Source organism: Mesoplodon bidens, assembly GCF_964165515.1.
Source record: "Mesoplodon bidens genome assembly, chromosome: 14".
NCBI lineage: Eukaryota > Metazoa > Chordata > Mammalia > Artiodactyla > Ziphiidae > Mesoplodon > Mesoplodon bidens.
In genome coordinates, this window is record NC_138170.1 from 1,426,529 (window position 1) to 1,441,446 (window position 14,918).

Genomic DNA, 14,918 nt, shown 5'->3' on the forward strand with positions numbered 1-14,918 from the left:
ACCCTGGGGCTGTGCGGCTGAGAGAATCCACGGGCCAGGACAGCTGCAGCCAAGGCCCTTTAGGAGGCCCCGGGGAGTCTCAAGGAAAATCCTACCTTTGCCTCTATAAAGGGGCCTGAGGAGAGGTGCCTGGGCTCCCCTTGGGCCCCCAGGCTTGGCAGGAAGGCCCCATGGGGGAGGGGGAAGGGGGCAGTTCGGCCAGTCCTCTCAGGGCCTGCAGCTGTGGAGACGCAGCTGCCTGCGGGAGGTTCTGGCCCGGCCTCAGAGCCCTTCTCTCTGCGCCACACCTGAGGACCTGAGAGCTCTCTCTCACTCTCCCCCCGCCTTTCTCTCTCTCTCTCTCTCACACACACACACACACACACACACAATTCTCTTATACTCACAGTATCTGTAATTCGCTCTCAATACTTTCCCTCTCATGCTCACTACATCTCCCCACACACAACCCTCTGTCCACTGCCCCCGTCTCTCACACATTCCTTTTCTCCCCCCCACCCCCTCCCCCCTCCCTCTCTTTCCCTCTCCCGCTTCTCCTCTCCCCACACCCCCCCTGGTGCTTAACTGGAAACAAAAGTGAGTTTGTTGTGCTCTGCTGGTGGGGAAGAGGACGTGTGAAGGCAGCAGCCAGGGTAGCAGCAGCTGAAACAGGCTGGGGCCAGAGGCGGCGTCCACAGCCGGAGACCCCAGCGCTCAGCCACTCCAGGGAGCAGGTAACGCCCCAGACAGGGCTGGGTCAGGCTTCACCCTCTCTGTCGGGTCTCATCATTTCATGACTGTCCCATTTATTTGCCTTCTTATTTGGCCTTGAAGGCAGAAGGGGATTGCAGATTTAGGGAATGGTAGGCACAGAAGGTCCAAGGAGTGATGTGCTCTCCTCTCCAGAGAACTGTGTGTGGTCTGATGTGGCTGGGGTCCAGGGCATGGGGGGTCAAGAGTGGCTGGGGTCTACAGTGTCTGGGCTTAAGGATGGCTGGTGTCCAGGGTGGCTGGGGTCCAGGGTAACTTCGGTCCAGAGTATCTGGGGTCCGGGGTGGCTGGAGTCTGGGGTGTCTGGAGGAGGAACATGACAGAACCTACCAGGGCAGGTTAGGGCCAGATCATGAGGGATGTTTTGAGCCATGTCATAGACCCTAGGCTTTAGGTAATAGAGAGCTATTGAATGTTTTTCACCTGGAGAGTAACATGACCAAATCTACATTTTAAAAGAGTAGTTCTTGAACTCTGATCTCATGGAGAATTGGTGTACCCTCTCAGAATCAAGCAGTCATAGTCTTCTCCCAATTTAAGGAAAAAATAAGGTTATTTGTTCAATTGTTAAATTTTCTTCTATAAAATTTCCCTAAACCTTTGACGTCTGCTAGCAAGTGTCAATAATCAATAAGTCAATAAAAAGGACTAAGTTTAAAGTAGTAGAAAAATTCAGAAATAAAAATTCATTTAAATAAATGCAGTCCATTGAGCTATATACAGATAAATTGGTAGTATTTTCTGCTAGCAAAATTATTTCTAACTCATATGCACAATATTTTATGGTGCTGCTCAAAGAACACCATGACTCCTAGGAGCTTGCCATGTGAACATGTTTGAAATGTCTTAAAGCAAACTCAGGTGCTACACAGGGAATGGGATGGATGGGGCAAGCAGAGGCAGTGGGAGCAGTAGGTGGCTCTTGCGATGATAGGAATAGGAGATAATGAGAACCTGAACAAAGGTGGTGGCAATGGTGGGAAAAAGGGAGAGAGCTAAAACATAGTCAGGAAGTGAGTGGAAGACGTTAGTGTCTGATTGGGCGTGGATGATGAGAGAGAAGGAGGCTTCAGGAGTGAGCCCAACATTTCTCCTCTGGATGGCTGGGTAGCCAGGAGCACTATTAATCAAACCAGAGGAGGGCAAGGTTGGGGTGTTGGAAGACGGGAGGCAGGGCTGCTTTGAATATGTTGAGGTTGACTCGAGAAGGCTGGAGAACTCCCAGATGGAGCCGTCCAGATGGCAGCTGGAAATGCTCAGTAAGTCAGGACCTAGAGACACGGGTGACCTCGGCTCTAGGGTGACACCAAAAAGAACATGAGGTGGTCCAGTAGGGGTGTAGAAAGAGAGCAGACAAGAAGGCCAAGGAGGAATCCTGGGGAAGATCAAGATTTAAGTGAGACATGCAAGAAGGGCCAGGGAAGGACACTGAGAAGGAGTCCTCAAAGAGATAGGAAGAAATATCAAGAAAGTGCTACCTTGTAAGAACCAAGAGCATTTCAGCTCAGAGGGAGCAGTCAGCACCAGTCATGTCCCAGAGAGATAAGCCCGACCACAGCTGCACAGTGCTGTAGGTTTGATTGAGTTTATGGACGTATTGATCTGAGAATAAAACGAGAGAGCTCTGAGAGCAGGGTTGTAACCTTGGGTGCGTAGCATAAATGAGATTAGCAGGGTATAATAGGGAGTAGTGGGGACTGTGGCAAACTAAAACGCATATTCTTATCCATCGCTCAGCTCTAATTGATTGTCGTCAGGTAGGAATATGGGCACTGTCATCAGAGTATCTGAATTTTCAAGAAAAGTCAGAAATCTAGATTTTTATATGCAATCTCATAATTCTTTATATTAGCAACAACTCCAAAAACTTTTATACTCTATGAGGGCTGAATTAAACACATCTTTGAGTTGCCAGTTTAAAATCTCTGCCTTGGTCAATGTCCTTAGTGCGGTGGGGATGAATCAGTTGCAGCAGGTTGGGAAGTGATTAGGTAAGGAGGAAGTGGAGACAGCGAGTGTAGACCTCCCCCTTCAATAAGTTGAGGAGAGAGAAGGGAAAAGGAGAGCAGCAGAGCTTAGAAGGCAGGATCAGGGGAAGGGGTTTCATGGTAGGATGAGCTGTTTATAGGTTGAGAGAAAGAGGGTGGAGGGAGAGAAGTTGAAGACCCAGGTAAGGAAAGGCTGGTTGACGAAATAAGGATCCAGTGGAAGGGAATAGATGGGGCCAGAGATAGGCTAGAGGAAGAACTCTTGTTCAGAGATAGACTGCAGCAGTGGTAAGGACCCAGAAGGACTGGAGAGGAGGAAGTTGATGGAGTTCCTGCCTGGAGGTCTTATTTTCTTGGTGGTGTGGGATAAGAGATAGATCAAGAGGCTTGCAGAGAGGAGCAAAGGTTAGTGGTGGCATCGAGGAACATGGGAAAGGGCGTGCAAGGATGAGTGGAAGTGGCTGTACTTCTGAGACCTGTTAACAGTGGAAACCCCCCATTTGTACAGCTGGGTGGTTTTCTCCAGAGGGACTCATGAGCCTGAGTGCTAAGCTTGGTAGCAACGGGGATTGGCACCTGTTATATTCCAGGCCCTGTGTCACCTGTGTCATTCTCCTTACCTGATTTACTGGGACAATAACCCTGTTCACTCAGACTGAATTCACTCATGAGTAAGTAGCAACTCTGAGATTCATACCCACGTCTAGCTGGATTGAAAGCCTAGCGTGTGCCTTGCATCACCATACCACACTGCCTCTCCCTGCACCCCAGGACACATTTGAAGAGGTGGAGATTGGGCCAGTGAATTCTTGTTTGGGCATCAGCTGCCTGGTTTTATTGGGAAGTCAAGGAGTAAGAGACTGGAGACTGTGATGAGAAGGGTAGTTGAAATTATTGACCATTGGGAGTCCATGGAGAAATAAGTGAAGGCCAAAGGGATGATAAACTGAGGGGATAGAGAGGCTTGGAGGAAGAGGAAGACTTGATGAAGCCTAAAGGCAGTCAGTGAGAGACTGAACCAGGGCAGGGGCAATGGGATTGGTGAGGAAGGAGAGAATTCTCAAAAACTTTTAATGTGGGAGTGGAGGTGAGAGAAAGAGGTGAGGTGAGAATGATGCCAGCGTGTCTAGCCTGTGCGGTTGGGTGGACAGTTATGCCTCTAACCAAGGCATTCAATGTTGTGTGATACCTCTCTCTCTCCAGCCCACCATGCCCTAGACACACTAACCAGCACACCCCACCTCAGGTCTTTGGCACACCTGCAGCACTCTTCTTCCAGATATGCAGAAGTGGCCCATTCTCATTTTTCAAGTTCCAATTCAAATGTGCCCTCCTCAGAGAGGCCTTTCTTGACCATGCTATCTAATATAGCTCCGTGGTCTTTTTTTTTTTTTCGTAACACTTATTACTACTTATCACTGAACTGATTTTTTATGGATTTGTTTACTTGTTTATTATCTGTATCTGCCACTGGAGAGGCTCAAGAGATCAAGAATATATGGGCCTCCTTCACAGCTTTGTTCCCCTACACCTAGACCAATGCCTGGCACATAGTAGGCATTCATTAAATATTGAGTGAGAGAAAGAAGGAAGAGAGGGAGGGAGGGAGGAGGGAGGGAGGAAGAAAGGGAGGCGGGGAGGGAAGGCAGGAGAAGCATGTTTGGGGAAGAGTATGTGTTCCGCGTCAGAATGCTGACTTGGGGTGCCTTAGAGACACCCAGAAGGCGACAGCCCCTGGGCAGTTGGAAAGCAGACTGGGAGCTCAGGGATAGACTGTTAGACTGTGCCTGAAGAAAGTGGGCCCACGTGCCACACTGGTACAAACACATCCTTTCACATGTCTGATTGGCCCTTCGGGGCCAATGCTGGGAGTTGAGTGTGTGGAGTCCAGTGGAAAAGGGGTCCCTCTGGGCATGTTATGCTCAAGTTGGGACTGAGTTTTTCTCCCCTCACTTATTTGTTCTGTTCCCTGCCCTTGCTGCTGCCCTGGCTTTGGCCATTTTCCATCCTTCTTCAGTGTCAGCTGCAAGACCCAGGAGTCTGAATACAGACTAAATCCTTTCATGTCTTTTATCTCGAAGAATATCCCACCCACATCCAATCCACAGAAACTTGAGTCTAGCTTTGCCCACAGGGTGGACTTCGTTTTACTGAATTAGGAAATACTTTTTTTTTCTTTTTTTGCGGTACGCGGGCCTCTCACTGTTGTGGCCTCTCCCGTTGCGGAGCACAGGCTCCGGACGCGCAGGCTCAACGGCCATGGCTCACGGGCCCAGCCGCTCAGCGGCATGTGGGATCTTCCCGGACCGGGGCACGAACCCGCATCCCCTGCATCGACAGGCGGACTCTCAACCACTGCGCCACCAGGGAAGCCCTGAATCGGGGAATACTTTGCCCTTGCACTTGGCTCCTGCTCCATCTCGGCTGGCCTCTCCCTCCCGTGGGGCCCTCAGTAGAACCTGCTGCCCTCCTTTTGCAGGGTCTCCAGCTGCTGAGCAGCTCCAGGACATCCTGGGGGAGGAAGATGAGGCGCCCAACCCCACCCTCTTCACAGAGATGGACACTCTGCAGCACGACGGAGACCAGATGGAGTGGAAGGAGTCGGCCAGGTGAGGCGGCGCCCTGGAGGCAGGTAGAGGGGGCTTTCCACTGCAGTCTGCCCGGGCCCAGGCTGAGCTGACCAGCGGCATCTCATACCTTGAGTTCTACTAGTGCGCTTCCTGGCCCCCAAAGACCCACCTACTTGCCTTCCTTGGTGTCCAGAACTGGGGTGGATGCGAAGGAGCAAACAGAAACTTATGGCTTTGTCTCATCCTCAGAGAAATGAAAATCCTGGTGGGAAAGTAGAACAGACACCCATGAAACCATGAGAGAATAACACAAGGGCATATATCCTTTCACGTCAAGTGGTTCAAACTAAATGTTGTAGAAGGGAAAGCACCAAGCAGGCTAGGGCAGACAGGAGTGCTTCCTGGAGGAAGAAGAACGCGTGCCAGGAAAAACCCACTTGGGGAGCTCCAGTGAGCACTGAAGCAAAGGGATTTGGCAGAGTCTGGGGCAGGACAAGCAGAACGTAGCCCTGGAGGCACACGTGGGGAGCAGAGAGAGCTGTGTATATAGGGGCAGTAGAAGGAAGAGAAGAGCCAAAAGGCTGGAGGAGAGCCACACGGTGAAGTCACGGGAGCCAAGGGAGAATCAGGGTAAAGAGTAGCGCTGGCCATACCCAGTGCCTGGGGCAGCGCAGCCTCTAAGTTGAGCTGGACTGATCAGGAGCATCAAATGCTGCCCAGAGCTCAGGGAGAAGGCAGAACACAGTAGGGGCAGCAGGAGGGGCTGCTGAGAGGAGGAGGGACCCCGGGACAGGAGTTGAGAGCCTGCAAGCAGAGCATACCAGTGTTTCTCAACCTTGTTTTGTATTAACGTCCCCCCCCCAATTTTTAAATTTAAATTAACTTTGTTAAAATAGAATTAAATTTATTTCTAATGAGAGAAATGAAATGCTAAGAAATTAAATTTTGTCAGGTAGGTTTGAGCTTTGGAGTGCCACAAACCATTGTAATATCTTAAACTTTTTTGCTCTCCTAAGAACCAATTCTTGCCCCCTCGGGGCTGATATTGCCCCCGTTGAGAATGCCTGAACTAACTGCCAGCTGTGCCCAAGGTGTCTTTGCCTGGGGGCCACCATGACACCCCGGACCTGGCAGCTGCCCCAATCACAGCCTGGGCCCCTTTCTTACCTACCAACCTCACTCACCTCAGCAGCTATTCTGTAGAACGAGGTGCGGATTTAACATTCCCAAGCTTCCCCCTCCAATCTCTCCTGGATAAAGAAAAAAAGAAAAAGAAAAAATGCCATTGAGTGACTAGCAAATTCCTGCAGGCCTCAGAAGGAATGAATTCCTAGCCTCATGGCTGGGCCCAATCCCTGTCTGGAAGCTGTGGAGCCTCTTCTTATCAGCCCATTCAATGAGCCCTTACTACATGCTAAACAATTCGCAGGCTCATCTCATTCAAGCTGCACAATGACCCCGAGGAGGCAGGAAATATTATTATCCTCATTTTATAGATGAGGATAGTGAGGTTTAGAGGGTCAAATAGATGCAAGGGTCAGAGCCTGCAGGTAGCTGAGTCTGGATGCTAGCCCAGGGCTCTCTGACTCTCCAACTTGAGTGCTTATGAACTTTGTCATGTTTTCCCCATTTTCTCAGCCACTTCTCTCCCCTTCCTTGAACTTCCAGGGACTCTGTTTTGATTTCCATGGGAGGACATAATTCTGGAGGGAATTCAGCTGGTGTGAGAGATAAATGGTGACAGCCACAGAGCCCAGGACATCCATCCAGGGCTGATAAGAGAGGGGAGGACATTTCAAATGACCAGGGCCCAGTCTGGGCTACTGTGGCTTAATGCCTCTGAGGGGCTTGTACCTCCCTGGGCAAATGACTTTCTTGTCCAAGGTGGGCATATAGAGAGAAGGAAAGTTGAGAAAGACCTTCTCCAAGGCCCAGTAGGGAGAGGGTGACTTCTCCCCACCCTGGGTAAGGTGTGCATTCAGAATCCCTGGCAATAATTGCCAGGACCAGACTTTCCATGAGGGCCTATCATACGCACCCACAGAGCCCTTGCTGAGAAGGCCCCAGGGCTCTCAGAGACATGATTGTTGCCATAGGCGAAATACCCAGTTTCTCTCTGAGTGTTGATCCATAGAGCCTTGCTCACTATAGACCCTGCAATGAAAGTGATAAACTGTAGATAATGATGCTTCTGGAAGAAGGCTCCTTTAAAATATAAAGGGGCCTGGGGTTACCATCTGCAAACCATGGTGTTTCCCCACAAGGCAGGCTTTCCAAGGACAGCATTTGAGGAGACCTGGGAAGGGTCCCAGTGTAACCCAAGTGGACCTCAAACCCATAGCGAGAGGGAAGTGGAAGCTGGAAGAAGTTAAACGGCTGAACCCAATTCCAGGTTGATAGAGAGAGGAGCATCTTGAGGGCCAGCTTTGGGGCAGGAAGCAGTGGGGGGAGAGCCGCTCAGGGCTCCTCATCTCGAGCTCCTTTCTCCAGCCCAGCCTCCTTTAATCTTCTCTCCAGCTCCCCCCGGCTGGTTTGCAGCTCATTGTTGGAGGTCTGAGCAGTAGGCCTCTGCAGAGGTCAGAGACAGGATTTGGTTATCGGTAAGCAAGTCCACCTTGGCCTGGACAGCTGTGCTGGGGGGCTCCTCCTGGCGAACTGCATCAGTAGAGATGCTCCGGGCCAGGCCTGTTTGGGGCCTGTCACCCCACCAAAAAATGGGAAGAATTTCCCTCAGCTGACAGGCTGTGCCATTGACTCAGGGAAGACAGAGGTCTCGGGAGTTTCCAGAATCCAAGAATCAGCAAATCCTAGTGGGTTCTGGGCCTTCTTGGAATAACAGGAGAAAATGATAGGAGGCAGGAACAGGCCCTCATGTGGACACTCAGGCCCTGAGAGGGTTGCAGGTTTGTACCCACATGAAAGAGATTGGGGGAGGGCACCTTTTAATAAAAGTATTTAATTTGTTGCGGGAGTGTTTGCTTTATTGAGTTAGGAGATTAACAGAGTGAAAATCTCAAATCCGCAAGGAATTTTCCCCGGCAGTGCTTTTCTGGGGGTTATTAGTTTGGGGGATGTTTTGGGCCCTTGGGGAAAGAATCACCACTGGACAGATTTAACTGGTTTTCTGAGCTCCACTGAGCCTGGCCCTTTGTGCATGATGGGGATTGTGTGTGTGGGCATCATTTCTAATGTGATCAATGCTGGTAGGTCAGGCTGTTAATAAGATAGATTTTTATTAAATTTGTCTCTTGCATTCCCGGGAGGGGAGTGCAGCTAGCTGTTTGCTGATACTGACCTTGCCTGAAGGGAGGCTTGGGTTGGATGGGGCGGGGTGGACCCCCTCACTGTGAGCAAACAATTTACCCATAATTCCATTGTGTCTCAAGCTTGAATCTGCTTGGCTGCAGGGGACGAAGGGAAGGAGAATGATCTGGGCTGGAAGCCAGCCAAGTGTGGAGGGGCATTTGGGGTTACTCAGAAATAGAGCTTTGAGCCTTCCATGAATTCTGAAAGCAAACTCCAAATCCAAGCTGCCTCTGATCTCAACTCAGAGCAGACCAAAAGCGTGAACTTGCCGGGATGTTCTTATAAGACACATATGCTCTGAAAAGATTCCTGCCGTGGCCAGGAAAGGGCAGAAAGAGGGGCAGGAGAAGTAGGTCAGCTTAGTTGGGTCAGACCAGATCAGTACATTTTCAAAAGCCATCCACACATAGGCGGGGATGCTTTCTCACTCTGTACATGATGGAAGAAGAAGCCTGAACTTTGTCTCAACCCTGAAACTGTTCCTGCTTCCTACCTTGAAGCATGTTCTCCTACCATCCTTTTACTTCTTAGTCTGGAACAGAAGATGCCCCAGCCCTCTGGTCTCACCACTCACCTGGGATCACCCTTATGGCACCACAGCTGCCCTCTCTATGTAGAAAGCAGAGTGGGGAGCTGAGAGTTCTTAGTGTAGACATCAACAAACCTCACTCATTCATTCAACTACTATTTACCAAATGTTTACTGTCTGTAAGCCTTGAGCCAGGTGCTTAGAGATACAAAAAACATGGCAGATGCCATCCCTGCTCGCTCAGGCTCTCAGTCTAATGGGGCACAGAGGTAAATAGCTAGATACTTGGTGATGAGGTTCTAAGAAAGCGCAGTGTAGGGGCACTTAACCCAGACAGGAGGGATCAAGGCAGGTGTGCAGGAAGAAGGGTTGTTCACATAGACACCTGAGGGATGGGTCAGGGTTAGCCAGGAGAGGGTATGGAAGGGGGACGAGGCCTCTGGAACAGGGGAGACAGAGACAGTGGAGGCGGCAGAGGTTCCCTGTAGCTGGACTAGAGAGGGAGTGGCCAACGATGCAGGTCCTATGCAGACCACGTTGTGGAGTTTGAACTTGATGCTGAGAGCTTTGGAGGACCACTGAGGGGTTTGGGGTGGGAGAGGGACCGGATTGTCTGTTTGAGGGAGATCACTCAGGCTTCAATGTGAAGAATGTATAAAAGAAGGTAAGACTGGGCCAGTTAGGAGGCTGGTCCAGGTGAGAGGTGATGAGATTCTGAACCAAGATGTTGACAGTGGGAATATAGAGAAGGTGTGGATTTGAGACATATTTTTTGAGTGTATAATTATATATATATATATAATGTATAGTGTATCTGTATTTCCTTTTAAATATACTTTATTATTTAGAGCAGTTTTAGATTCACAGCAAAACTGAGCAAAATGTACAGAGTTCCCATGTGCCCCCTGGCCCTATACAGGCACAGCCTCCCCCATTATCAACATCCTCCACCAGAGTGGTACATTTGTCACTACTGATGAACCTACATTGACATCATTATCACCCAAAGTCCATAGTTTACGCTGGGGTTCATATTTGGTATTGTACTTTCTATGGGTTTAGATAAATGGATAATGACATGTATCCGCCATTACAGCATCACATGGAATGGTTTCACTGCCCTAAAAAGTGCCTGTGCTCCGCCTATTCATCACTCTTTCCGTCCTAATTTCTGGCAACCACTGGTCTTTTTACTGGATTTGAGACACACCTTAACGGGACTTAATGACAGATGGCATGTGGGAGAGAAGGATAGTCAAGGAGATGCCCAGGTTTCCAGCTTGAGCAAGTGGGTACCTTGTGGTATCAATTTAGGAAACACAAGAGGAATAGTAAAGTTTTGTTGTGTTGGGTATTTTGCTTTGTTTTCTTTGGGGGAGGTTGATGATGAGTTTTGGACATGTTATGTTTGAGGAAACTCCAAGTGGAGATATCCAGCAGATCACCATGTAGACATAGAGACCCGGAGTTCAGTGGAGAAGCATAGATTTGTGAGCCATTCACATCTAGATGGAAATGAAACCCAAAGAAAAGGATAAGGTTGCCCCCAAGATCTGTGAAATGAGGAGAGCACCCAGGTCAGAGCCCCCTAGAGCACTGACATTTGAGGGATGTGCAAAGGAAGCAGAACCCACAATGGAGACTGAAAGGGGCAGCCAGAGAGGTAGGAGGGGATGAGAAGAGCGCTGTGTCCAGGAAAGAGGGGCAAGATGGGGAGGGGCCGAACAGTGGGGAAGAACTGAAGAGTCTCCACAGGACGGAGGGACACAGCGGTCTCGGGGGCGGGAAGGGGACAGAGGGTGGAGAAGAGAGTCAGGAGGGCCGGGGGGGGTTCCTTTGGACAGTTCTTCTAATGTGCTTGTCTGTGAGGGGCAGGAGTCTCTCAAGGCGAACGTGGGGTCAAGGGAGGCTTTGGTTTTCTCGAGAAAGATGAGAGCGTATTGAGTGCTGATGGAAAGGGGCCAGACGAAAGAGAATGGTTTAGAGACGCAAGAGGGAGAGAGGGCCTGCTGGATGGAGGGTGCAGGGCCCTGGGCACAGTTTGGGGGCTCCCCCAGCCAGGAAGGCCCACACCTGTGCCCTGTGACAGGCCCGAGGGGGCAGGGGGCAGGGAAGTTGCAGCAAGGTCTGGGGGCTCTGAGCGGGAGTTGAGAGTTCAGAGCTGATAATTCCCATACTATGTCTCATTTGAAGAGAGCGCCGAGTGGAAGAGCTGACTGGAGGAGGTGCAGATTGCCAAGTGGTTCTGAGGCAGGTAAGCCGCTGCAGACCTTGGCCATAGTGGAGCCGTGCATGGAGATTTATGGTCAGAGGAAAGATTTTACGGTTGTCTGACTCGGCCCTGATGCCTCTCTCCTGGCTCGAATAATCATACTGTTCCTCATTGTCGACTTACTTTCACATCCAGCATCGAGCCCGGGGTCTGTCCTTCTCTCTCCTCTAGTCAAATACCGACGTCTGACACGCAGCGCTGAAGGAGGTGAACGTGCAGAGCATTACGCTTCCACTTACACACATCAGGAAATGATGACCGCAGGAAGTGTAGGGGGCACCCTTCATTTCATACAAAATTAAAGAAATCGAAGGACAGTTGTGTTCCTTGTGATGGGAACTCGGGATTGACTCCTTCACAGCTCTCCTGCATAACGCACAGCCGTGTTCATTATATTTAGCATGTGTACATCACAGCCTTCGGACTTATTTATCTTTTAACTGGGACTTTATACTTTTGACCACTTTCATCCAATTCTCCCTAGCCCCACCGCCATCTCTGGTAACCAAAAATTTGATCGCTTTTACTATAAGTTTGTTTGTTGGATTTTGAAGTATGACTGACCTACAACGCTATGTTAGTTCCTGTTACACAACATAGTGATTCCATATTTCTCTACATTTCAAAATGATGACCACAACAAGTCTGGTTACCATCTGGCACCATACAGAGTTATTACATAGCTTCTGACTATATCCCGCACACTGTACGTTTCATATCTGTGACTCATGTACTTTGCAACTGGAAGGTTGACCCTGCGTCTCTCTCACCTATTTGTCTCCTTCCCTCAGCCCCCTCCCCTCTGGAAACCACCTGTTTGTTCTCTGTATCTATGACTCTGCATCTGTTTCATTATGTCTGTTCTTTTGTTTTCTTTTTCAGATTCCATATATAAATAAAATCATACAGTATTTGTCTTTCTCTGACTTATTTCACTTAGCATAAAAGCCTCTAGGTCCGTCCACGTCACAAACGGCAAGATTTCATTTTTTATGGCTAATATTCCATATATAATGGAATATATATGTGTGTACATATATATATTTTATCCATTCACCTGCTGATGGACACTTCCATAACTTGGCTATTGTAAATAATGCTGTAATGACCACAAGGGTGCGTATATCTTTTCTAATTAGTGTTTTCATTTCTTCGGATAAATACCAGGAGGGAAAAAGTGATTTTATATGAATCAGAAATTGGACCAAGTCCCAGGTAGAAGTGGGCATGGTTCCCCCAGGCCTCAAAGTCCCCGATTCTAGCCAGCACTCTCACCTGTGAGTTGTGTGAACACAGGATGGGGACTGTGCTAGGGTCATTCATCCCCCAGGGACTTAGTGATCACTTACAGTTAGCACAGCCAGGGCAGGTCTGCATGAGGCCTAGCAGACCAGAAGGGGTCACCTTCAAAGGGTCTGCAGTCAGGTTGGGGAAGCACCAGTCAACATCCATAGTGACAGCCAGGCAGTGATGCAAGGCCTCACACAGTGGACTGAGGATGGTAAGGTTAGATTAGCTGGCCAGACAGTGTGATAGTAAGGCTAATTCAATGAGGAGAGCTCCTTTGGCAGGAGCTCTTTATGCTAAAGTCGCTAAAGTCAAGAGCCCCTCCCACCCCCATCTCATATGTCTAGCTCTGCAACTGCAGCCCAAGCTCAAGTGAGCTGTCAGAACCTGTGCATGATGCCCAAGGGGAAGAGAAATGCCACTGTCATTGTCAGGATATTTTAGGCTGCAAGTAACAGAAGCCCATTCAAGCTAACTTATGCAAAAAGAGGGAGCATCAGCAGAACACGGGGTGACTTCATGGTACCCAGGCACAGTCAGATCTCTCAAGGGCTGGGCCTGGGAAGCCAAGCTGTTCTCTTTTTCTGCTTCTGGTCTCTGCCTCTCTCTGGGCATCTTTTTTACCCTTCTGCAGCCAGCTTCTTCCACTTGTCCCTGCCCTAGGCCATTCCTCAGCCTCTGTGCTTACATCTACTCTACTCAAGGGACCATCCCAGAATGTGTTCCTCAATCCACCAATTTCTAATTCTTCAGAGATAAACTAATTTGCCCAACTTTGGTTGTCCCATCATTGTGCCCCAGATCAGAGTTCCGGAGAAGTATGGAAGGGCCGGCCATAGCCTGGAGACTACATCGGTATGGATGGCAGCAGAGCAGACACTGCAAACATATCTTTTACACATATGTAACAGTAAAACTATGCACTTTATTCATTGGCCGCAGTTGTGCTTCTCATGCCAACCAGAGCTTTTAGAATTCTTCAAGTTGCCCATGAGAGTATAGGTGGTGGAGTTTTGCAAAACCATCCCCCTCCTGGACAGGCACCTCAGAGGTCATGCCCTGTCTTTGTAATGGACACCAGCGGATGTCACTACAGCACCACACCAATCCCTAGCGTAGTGGAAAAGGGGAATCTGTGGATCTAGGAGAACTTTGTAAAGTTTGTCTTATCCACCACGCCTTTCTTCTTTCATTCTAAAAACATTTTAGGGGATGTTGTGTTAGGTCCTGTGGGAGAATTAAAAGGAGTAAAGTACGAATCTGTTCTCAGAATGCTTATCGTCTGGTGCAGATGTCAACAAACGTATCTGTTAAGGGCCAAATGGACAGTGTTTCAGGCTTTTTGCTCATATACGATCTCTTCTTCCTCTGCTTTCTTCTTTTCCTTTTTTTCTCAACTTTTTAAACATTTAAAAGCCATTCTTAGCTAGCTGGCCATATAAAAACAGGCTGTGGTGTGCTTTTAACCTGTAGGGCATGGTTTTCCCACCCCAATCTAGTGTAAAAGGCAGGCGTGTGCTCATACACACAGATAACTAAAAGCCAGGGCAGTACGTGTGAAGTGGTGCGAACATGGCTCTCTGTCAAAAGACTTGCCCTCAAACCCTGTCTCTTATAAGCTGCTTGATCTTGGGCAGGCTCCTCATCCTCAAAGGCTCTCCTTACCTACACAGTGAGAATAGCGACAGACCTACCTCGGCGATAGATTTGCGGATTGAAGCATATAATATATGTAAAGTGCTTAGCATAGCGTCTGGCACATAGAAGGTACTCAGTAAGCTTTAACCATTGTCAGTATTACTGTGCATGTGACAAAGTGCATGGGAGTCAGAGGAAGGAGTGGTCTCTGCAAGCTGGGCCCCTGGGAAGCTTTCTCATGAAGGAGGTAGCTTTTGAATTAGGCCCTGAACAGCAGAGGTGGAAGAAAGAACATCCAGGTGTAGGAGGGGGTATCTCCTGAGGGGCAGTGAGGAGAAGGTGCTGGCAGACTCTGAGGGAGACTGACAAGTCTATAAATGACAGACCCATTAGGTACTTACAAATGCCCTCTGGACACACAGACAAGTAGCCCATAGAGAAGTTTGGCTCCAGAAGTCTTCCCTGAAGGAGCCAGTTCAGAATTTGCCCGTAGCTTTGTCTGATGTCATTCACTTAGCCGTGGGCTCCTCCTTACCCCTGAGTGAAGACATAATGTGTGTTCACCAAATGCATGAGCT

General features: G+C 49.1%; 1 protein-coding gene across 2 annotated transcripts in view; it reads left to right on the top strand.

Moving 5' to 3' along the window:
* The window catches only part of SLC4A5 (solute carrier family 4 member 5), a 95,148-nt gene that overhangs the window by 13,885 nt on the left and 66,345 nt on the right, over positions 1-14,918 (top strand). For both annotated transcript variants that reach the window (XM_081254324.1, XM_081254325.1), the window contains exon 3: positions 5,218-5,347. In XM_081254324.1, the coding sequence (XP_081110450.1) occupies positions 5,218-5,347 (130 nt within the window). The remainder of the gene's footprint in view (positions 1-5,217; positions 5,348-14,918) is intronic.